At 52.1% G+C, this 8,976-nt stretch overlaps 1 protein-coding gene and 4 non-coding genes across 5 annotated transcripts; 3 read left to right on the forward strand and 2 right to left on the reverse strand.

Moving 5' to 3' along the window:
* Positions 1–2,563: 2,563 nt before the first annotated feature.
* LOC117061628 lies at positions 2,564–2,727 on the forward strand. The gene has a single exon (XR_004428115.1). It is a non-coding gene; the product is annotated as a U1 spliceosomal RNA (small nuclear RNA).
* Positions 2,728–3,316: 589 nt separating this feature from the next.
* LOC117043426 (phosducin-like protein) lies at positions 3,317–5,890 on the forward strand. The gene is made up of 2 exons (XM_033143070.1): positions 3,317–3,359; positions 4,669–5,890. The coding sequence occupies exon 2, from the start codon at positions 4,852–4,854 to the stop codon at positions 5,614–5,616; it is 765 nt and encodes a 254-aa protein (XP_032998961.1). The 5' UTR covers positions 3,317–3,359; positions 4,669–4,851; the 3' UTR covers positions 5,617–5,890.
* On the forward strand, positions 3,832–3,995 carry LOC117061631. The gene has a single exon (XR_004428116.1). It is a non-coding gene; the product is annotated as a U1 spliceosomal RNA (small nuclear RNA).
* A 1,256-nt stretch (positions 5,891–7,146) lies between the features above and the next one.
* On the reverse strand, positions 7,147–7,310 carry LOC117061636. Its single transcript, XR_004428118.1, has one exon. It is a non-coding gene; the product is annotated as a U1 spliceosomal RNA (small nuclear RNA).
* A 1,058-nt stretch (positions 7,311–8,368) lies between these two features.
* Positions 8,369–8,532, reverse strand: LOC117061641. The gene has a single exon (XR_004428119.1). It is a non-coding gene; the product is annotated as a U1 spliceosomal RNA (small nuclear RNA).
* Positions 8,533–8,976: the final 444 nt, after the last annotated feature.

The following is an 8,976-nucleotide window of genomic DNA, read 5'->3' on the forward strand; positions in this document are numbered from 1 at the left end:
TAAGCTTCATGGCCAAGTGGGGATTTGAACTCTGGTGTCCCAGTCCTAGTCCCACACTAGGCCAGAGGTTTTCAACCTTTTGGGGTCCATGACTCCCTTGACCAACTACTGTACATTCTTTCTGCGGCACCCTGTGGGGCTCAAGAGCTCAGTTATGTCACCCCTTGCCTGCAGAGCTGGCAGCCTCTCACCCTTTTTTGAATATCCTTCCTTGTGGAGTGTTCCTTCAGCCTCCTCTCCTTGGGAGTCCTCCGGGCAGCCGCTGCTGCCACCCCTGGTCTCTGAGCTGCCCCTGCTGCCCCAAAGAGAGGTACCTCCTCACATTGCCCCACTGGGTCCTGAGACTTGTCTGTCCATTCCCAACAGCAAGGGCTGGCGGACTAGCTGGCTGGGCTCCCTGACCCACTTGCTTGCTTACGTTGAGGCTGCCACAGCTCTGACAAACAGCGCCCCTTGACCAGCCCCAGAGGCACCATTCGCCTGTGGAGCTTGTAGCCAGGGCTGCTGCAACAAACGGCTGTGCAAGCCTTCGGGAGACAGAGATGTGAGATGGCATCAGAGGAGGGAGGAGGAGGGAGGGAAGGAAAGAGGGACATAGGCCAGTGTTGCCCGTGGCACCCCTGGCCATCATTCAAGGCATCCCAGGGTGCCATGGCACACTGGCTGAAAACCACTGACTAGGCTGACTCATGTAGGGTTGACACCTTTGTTCTGACAAAATACAGGGCGGGGGGGGGGGTTGATGTTGTTGTTTTTTTAATCTGGTGCTGAAGTGACTTCAAAGCAATCTATTAAAATCTATTGCAGCCTAACAGGGTGTCCCTTCTGGAAATTTTCACACACATACACATGAATTTGTAAATCTGTCTGTTCTTTGCTACCCAGAACTTAAATACCTGACCTTTCACTACCCTTTTAAACACATGCATTTGGAGAGGTTCCCTAACTTGGCAGAGAAAGAGAAGACCTGAAATACAAGACAAACTGTATCAATAGCAGGACGTAGCATTTTACATTGAAATATGGGACGATCCTGTGATATACAGGACAGATGGCAATCCTACTCATGCATTATAGCAGTGTATAAGCTGCCATTTGAAAATCACATTTTCAGTTTCTAAAGGGTTCCATTAGTCTCATTTTCTTCAGCGTCTTTGATGAAACCAAAATATATTAAGATATACAAACAGTAAAAAACAAACAAACACCCTTCTATTGGACCTAATTTATTCAGCCTCCTGGAGTCCTGGGAGTATATTATCAAGGTTGCAGTCTCTACTGTGTTTACACAACCTCAGCCAAATTGCACTTTTGTAAAGTTTAGAAAATAGATGAAAAATGAAGCAAGGTGTACAAAAACATGCCATTAATCATTAAAAGAACACTGTGTACTATTCCAGTATACACATGAGATGCTTGGGAATTGGGTGGGGAAAGTGCTGTTGTGCTCATGTCTATCTTGTGGGCTTCTCCAAAGAGATGTCTGGTTGGCTCCCAAGATAAGAGTGTTGGACCAGATGTTTTCTTATGTTCTAATGACAAACTGTTTTCTACAAGGTTTTGTGTAGATAAAAGATTGTTTTGTCCTGCTTTATATGCACTTTTTCGGAGACAATAGCTTTACCGTAGTGCCATCTTTATGGTGTATTTTTGGAAAGTTCAAGAAATATCAGTTGAGTACTACTGTATTGTTCATATAATAGTTTACGTATTTTGGTTGCTGGTTTTTTGTTTTGCATTTTGCGTTAATTCAGATTATTGATTCTTATGGTGTTCTCACTATTTTCGGCTACAGGTAACTTTTTAATACTAAGATAATCAGTTAGGTTCGGGTGGATCGTTTTCGCTTCTGCTATTCCGTTCTTTTGGGTCTCCTTGTGAAAATAGTACTAAATGCCCTCCCTGTTGTACTCTGTTAACTGTAAACTTGTGTTAAATATGTTGGTCCTCCTGAGCGGAACCCAGTAGCTTCGGTGGGGGGCGAGGGCAGGTGGAAGGAGCAGAGATAAATAGGCAGGGAAAAATTAGGCTGAAATGTGACTGGATGCGGCTAATAAATATTTCCCTTAAGATATTAAAAGAAATCCATCCCTGCCTCTTGGGCTATGGAGCCAATGAGTGTCTAGTCATCCCCTTGCTTGCTTATCACGTGCAGATCAAGCAAAGGATCAAGATACCGGCATCGTAGGCAGGGTGGTGTGGGGAAGCAAAACTCCGTCGGACTCGGCAGCCGAAACAAAGACGGCCACTCGAACCCAGAGATAGAGGCAGAGTTGAGACCGCGGCTTGTCAGGGAAGAGCGCGAGGAGGCGGAGCCAGAGCGACTCCCGCATGCAGATGAGGCACCGCTGCGGAGCATTGTGGGTATGCACGAAACGGGCTTCGCGGGCCCTCGGAGAGGTCGGGATTCCGTCAGGCTGGACCTGTACATGATGCCCGACTGCGAGCGAGCGAGCGAGCGAAGGGAAGCGGGGAGGAGGCCCTCGGGCGGGGCTTGGTATGCTCGCTGTGCGTTAAAGGGGTGCGGGAAGACGGCGGCCCAGGGCCGGTCGGAGGAGAAAGCATACTTACCTGGCAGGGGAGACACCTTGATCATGAAGGAGGTTTTCCCAGGGTGAGGCTCATCCATTGCACTGCGGGTGTGCTGACCCCTGCGATTTCCCCAAATGCGGGAAACTCGACTGCATAATTTGTGGTAGTGGGGGACTGCGTTCGCGCTTTCCCCTGACATCTCGTGTGCAAAAAACAGAACTAATATGTTATATTAATATTTCTTTATGCGTTGTATTCCACGTTTAGATTTGTCGCAATTCTTATTCAAAGCAAAGAGCTCAGAAAAGTGGCCGCACTTTGCTCAGAGAAGTTGCGTGCCGACGAGTGCTAGTTGCTAGGAAGTACGAGCGCGGAATGACTCCTGTGCTCACGGCCTGCTTGTGACATTCACAAGACAGAGGCGTCCGTTTGGCCGTGACAAGAGCGTGTTGGGTTGGGTCTCACCCGCGTTTTCTTAGTGTTCTAACTACATGAACAGATTGGATTTCCACAAGAAACACTGCGAAGTTGCCCTGCCTTTATTAGCTTTTCCAGAGACAGTGGCTTTGCAGTAGCGCCATCCTACAGCGTTCATGGAAAGCACAAGATTTCAGTGGAAATCATGTAAATTTTGAATATTGTCTGCCTCCGTCTTGCTCAGTAGCTTTTACATGGGAAAGTGGCTCCGATCGCCTTCTCTCTAGTATTTTTGCTAACTACTGTATAAATTAGGTTAACAAAGTTTGTCCCGAACTGGACTCCGTAGCTGAAGGGTGGGGAATGAGAGGAGCACAGCAATAGAGGCGGACCAATTGGGCGGACCCAATGTGAGTAATAACGCCTTAGGAATCACTGAAATCTCTTCAGCGTCTGGGGGTGATAACCAGCCCCGGCCTGTCTCTTGGGCTGTGGAGCCAAAGCGCGTCTGGTCCTAGCCCTTATAATAATTGCAGGCAAGCCGCCGAGAGCTCGACGGTACAAGGACCACAACCCAGCCGGCCGCTGGAACAGAGAGACCTTTGGCCGGAGCGGGGCTCGGCAGGGAAGAGAACGAGGAGGCGGAGCCCGCATGCAGATGAGGTGCTGCCGCGCGGAGCATTATGGGGGAGCACGAAACGGGCTTCGCAGGCCTTTGGAGAGGTCGGGGCTCCGTCAGGCTGGGCCGGTGGATGATGCCCGACTGCGAGCGAGCGAGCGAAGGGAAGCGGGGAGGGGGCCCTCGGGCGGTGCTTGGTATGCTCGCTGTGCATTGAAGGGGTGCGGGAGGACGGCTGCCCGGGTCCGGCAGAAGAGGAAAGCATACTTACCTGGCAGGGGAGACACCTTGATCATGAAGGAGGTTTTCCCAGGGTGAGGCTCATCCATTGCACTGCGGGTGTGCTGACCCCTGCGATTTCCCCAAATGCGGGAAACTCGACTGCATAATTTGTGGTAGTGGGGGACTGCGTTCGCGCTTTCCCCTGATATATCGTGTGCAAAAAAAGCAGAAATAAAGATACTTTTATCTTAACCAGGAGCATTTTTTGCTGCACATGCCAGCTCCTTATCAGGATGTTTTCTGGTCCCCAATTTGACATATGAGCAGCACAGCCTACCTGTTTCGCTTAACCTGACAGTTACTTGCACCACCAAACTAGACTACTTGGATCCTAACAATGCCTCATGGCAAACTACTTTTGAAAGTAGTAGGTATCTGAAGAAGTGTGTGTGCACACAAAGCTCATACAAAGAACAAACTTAGTTGGTCTCTAAGGTGCTACTGGAAGGAATTTTTTATTTTATTTTGTTTTCACTATGGCAGACCAACAGGGCTCTACCTACCTGTAACTGGTACTTTTGAAAGCATCATTTTCAAACTGGGGGACACTAGGCTAGCCAAAGCCCTTTGCACTGGAATATGTAGTGGCTTTGATCCCTGTCTAGATCTGAATTACTGTTCTCTGTTCCTTAAGGAAATGTTGAGAGGTTTGTTTTGTTTTTTCAATCCAAGATTTCAGCAATCAGTATTCTCCATGGATGCCCTTTTCTAACCATTTCCTTCCTCACAGATCCTGAGCCCTATGTATTCCTGTCACTCCAACACTTATACTTTGAGCCTTCTTCTCCCACTAAACCGCCTCTCTTGTTTTTTTCTAGCTTGCATTCCTTCTTGTGTGAAACAACATACTATAGATCTAAAACTCTCTTCCAAGCCACATTCTGCAGAAAGAGTTAAATAAACAGGAAAGAGTGGCAGGAGACCTGTCAGGCAATTTGTCTACTTTCCTTCCAAATCTTTTGAAGACTGTGTACTGCGACCCCACTAACCAACGGGTGGACATGTTAAAGATGCCGAGCAGCGATAGCAGTACGGTAAACACAGGCCCCAAAGGGGTGATCAATGACTGGAGGAGATTCAAGCAGCTCGAGACAGAGCAGCGGGAGCAGCAGTGCCGGGAGATGGAGCATCTCATCCAAAACCTCTCATTGACATGCAGGTCCCACCTGGACGATGAGGAGGACAAGCGGAAGCAGCAGGAGCTCCAGAAAAAGCTGAATGGCAAGCTAACCCTGCAGGAGTACACTGCGCTGCGTGAGGGCCCAGATGATGAGGAGTTCCTGCAGCAATACCGCAAGCAGCGCATGGAGGAGATGCAGCGGCAGCACTTCAAGCGGGTCTTTGAGATCCACAGTGGGGAGGCCTTCCTGGACACGGTTGACAAAGGACCCAAGAATTCCCTGGTGATGGTCCACGTCTACGAGGATGATGTCCCAGGGGCTGACTCCCTCCACGGATGCATGGTCTGCCTGGCCACTGAGTACCCCCTGGTCAAGTTCTGCTGTGTGCGGAGCTCCCTGATCGGCGCCAGCTCCCGCTTCACCACCAGCGCCCTGCCAGCACTCCTGGTCTACAAGGGTGGGGAACTGGTGGGCAACTTTGTCCGTGTCACTGACCAACTGGGTGAGGACTTCTTCGCCGGGGACCTGGAGGGCTTCCTGCAGGAGTGCGGCCTGCTCCCTGAGAAGGACCAGGTGCTCCTCACCTCTGTCCTCAATGCCTCCTCCTCCTGCCTCAGCGAGGACAGTGACCTGGAGATCAACTAGGGGGAGCAGAGAGGTGCCTGTGAAGGGGCGAGTAGAAAAGCCCACCCTTTACTAGCCCCTGGAAGGCAGTTACCCAGTTGCCACCCCCCCACCCCCATTCCCAAATGGAGGAGCCACCTCAAGCCTCCTGCTGAAACCTGTCCAGCAGCCTGCAGCCCCTCTGCTCTGTGAAAAAGTGAATGAAAAATCAACAGAAAAGCAAGTATTTAACAGACATCATAAAAAATGAATGTCAAACTTGCTGTATTTTAATAAATAATTATCAAATCAAGTACTACCAACAGTCTAAATTCTGTTTTTCTAAACACGTTTGTGGAAAGCATGAACACAACACCTAGTATCAAAAATTATGCAGTTCTTGTATATCTTGTGTATACTTCTTGTGTATCTCCTGTTTTGTATAGGTAAAGGTAAAGGGACCCGCCGACTCTGGGGTTGTGGCGCTCATCTTGTGTTACTGGCCGAGGGAGCCAGTGTACAGCTTCTGGGTCATGTGGCCAGCAGGGGCGTCGCTAGGGGGGGCGGTGGGAGCGGTACGCCCCGGGTGACAGGGGAGGGTGGGGATGACAAGCAGCGGACCCTCCCGCCACTCCCACGTGCCGCTGCTCCGTCGCCCCAGGAGCAACAGTGCACGGCCAAGCGAGCATCCCGTCCTTGCAGCGCTGCTGCTCCTGGGGTGACTGGCAGCGTGGGGAGTGGCGGGAGGGGCCGTCACTTGTCACCCCCACGTGCCGCCGTTCGCCCCAATTGCCCCGGGAGCAGCAGCACCGCACACACCATGCGCTGCTGCTCCTGGGGCGACGGAGCGAGCGGCGGCGCGTGGGGGTGACAAGCGGCAGCCCCTCCCACCATTCCCACACGCTGCCACTCCCTCCGTCACCCTGGGAGCGGCAGCACACGGCCCGGCGACGGAGTGCGCTTGTGCGACATTTCATGCAGGCGCACTCTGTCGTCGGACCGCCGCTTCCATGGCCTCCTTTTGAGCCGCAGAGTGAAAAGGCGGCTCATGGGGCTGCCGTGCGTGATCCGGGTAGCGCGGAGCCTTCCTCCGCCACTGGTTGCCAGCATGACAAAGCCGCTTCTGGCGAACCAGAGCAGTGCACGGAAACGCCGTTCACCTTCCCGCCGGAGCAGTACCTACTTGCACTTTGACGTGCTTTTGAATTGCTAGGTTGGCAGGAGCTGGGACCGAGCAATGGGAGCTCACCCAGTTTTGCCAGAAGTGGCTTAGTCCTGCGGGATGAGCACAGTAACCCCAGAGCCCTCCATGACTGGATTTACTTGTCAGGGGTCCTTTACCTTTAGATTGGATTGCAGATAACTAATTTAAATACACCTCCCATATATTAACACTAGAAACTTTTGGATAAGATAGGACTGTCTCTTTCAGTCTGAAAAAACCCCCAAAGAGCAAAATGAACAGTACACAACAAAGCTACAAATAAACGGGGATAAGTAACATGCCTCAAACAGTATAAGAAGCTACATTATTTCTCAAACTTTTATTTCTGTTTTTTGCATACGATATATCAGGGGAAAGCGCGAACGCAGTCCCCCACTACCACAAATTATGCAGTCGAGTTTCCCGCATTTGGGGAAATCGCAGGGGTCAGCACACCCGCAGTGCAATGGATGAGCCTCACCCTGGGAAAACCTCCTTCATGATCAAGGTGTCTCCCCTGCCAGGTAAGTATGCTTTCCTCTTCTGCCGGACCCGGGCAGCCGTCCTCCCGCACCCCTTCAATGCACAGCGAGCATACCAAGCCCCGCCCGAGGGCCCCCTCCCCGCTTCCCTTCGCTCGCTGGCTCGCAGTCGGGCATCATCCACCGGCCCAGCCTGACGGAGCCCCGACCTCTCCGAAGGCCCGCGAAGCCCGTTTCGTGTTTCCCCATAATGCTCCGCGGCAGCGCCTTATCTGCATGCGGGCTCCGCCTCCTCGTTCTCTTCCCTGCCGAGCCCCGCTCCGGCCGCCTGGGTTGTGGTGCTGCCAGCAATTATTATAAGGGCTAGGACCAGACACCCTTTGGCTCCTCAGCCCTAGAGACAGGCCGGGGCTGGTTATCCACCCCCAGACGCTGAAGAAATAGATTTCAGTGATCCCTAAGGCGTTATTACTCACATTGGGTCCGCCCAATTGGTCCGCCTCTATTGCTGTGCTCCTCTCATTCCCCACCCTTCAGCTACGGAGTCCAGTTCGGGACAAACTTTGTTAACCTAATTTATACAGTAGTTAGCAAAAATTCTAGAGAGAAGGCGATCGGAGCCACTTTCCCATGTAAAAGCTACTGAGCAAGACGGAGGCAGACAATATTCAAAATTTACAGGATTTCCACTGAAATCTTGTGCCTTCCATGAACGCCGTAGGATGGCGCTACTGCAAAGCCATTGTCTCTGGAAAAGCTAATAAAGGCAGGGCAACTTCGCAGTGTTTCTTGTGGAAATCCAATCTGTTCATGTAGTTAGAACACTAAGAAAACGCGGGTGAGACACGTACTTGGTGCAACGCTCCCGTCACGGCGGCCAACCAGACGGACGCCTCTCTCTTGTCAGGCCGTGAGCACAGGAGCCCTTCCGCGCTCGTGCTTCCTAGCAAGTAGCACTCGTCGGCACGCAACTTCCCCGAGCAAAGTGCGGCCAGTTTTCTGAGCTCTTTGCTTTGAACATGAATTGCGACAAATCTGAACGTGGAATACAACGCATAGAAAAATACCAATACGGCAATATTAGTTCTGTTTTTTGCACACGAGAGATCAGGGGAAAGCGCGAACGCAGTCCCCCACTACCACAAATTATGCAGTCGAGTTTCCCGCATTTGGGGAAATCGCAGGGGTCAGCACACCCGCAGTGCAATGGATGAGCCTCACCCTGGGAAAACCTCCTTCATGATCAAGGTGTCTCCCCTGCCAGGTAAGTATGCTTTTTCTTCCGACCGGACCGGGGCCGCCGTCCTCCCGCACCCCTTCAAAGCACAGCGAGCATACCAAGCCCCGCCCGAGGGCCTCCTCCCCGCTTCCCTTCGCTCGCTCGCAGTCGGACATCATCTACCGGCCCAGCCTGACGGAATCCCGACCTCTCTGAGGGCCCGCTAATCTCCCGTTTCGTGTTTCCCCACAATGCTCCGCGGCGATGCCTCATCTGCATGCGGGAGTCGCTCCGCCTCCTCAACTCTCTTCCCTGACAAGCCGCGTTCCATCCAGGGGCTACCGCCTCTCAGTTCCAGCGGCCGCCTTAGTTTAGTGCACCGCCGGAGGAAAAGTTGTTTAAGAGTTAGACGGTTGCTAGCTCCCTTCGTCGTCCCCGCGCAACTGAGCCCTGGCGCCTTGTTCGCCAGGGCGATGACCAGACACTCTTGGCTCCAC

Source organism: Lacerta agilis, chromosome 1 (genome assembly GCF_009819535.1).
Source record: "Lacerta agilis isolate rLacAgi1 chromosome 1, rLacAgi1.pri, whole genome shotgun sequence".
In the NCBI taxonomy this organism is placed as follows: domain Eukaryota; kingdom Metazoa; phylum Chordata; class Lepidosauria; order Squamata; family Lacertidae; genus Lacerta; species Lacerta agilis.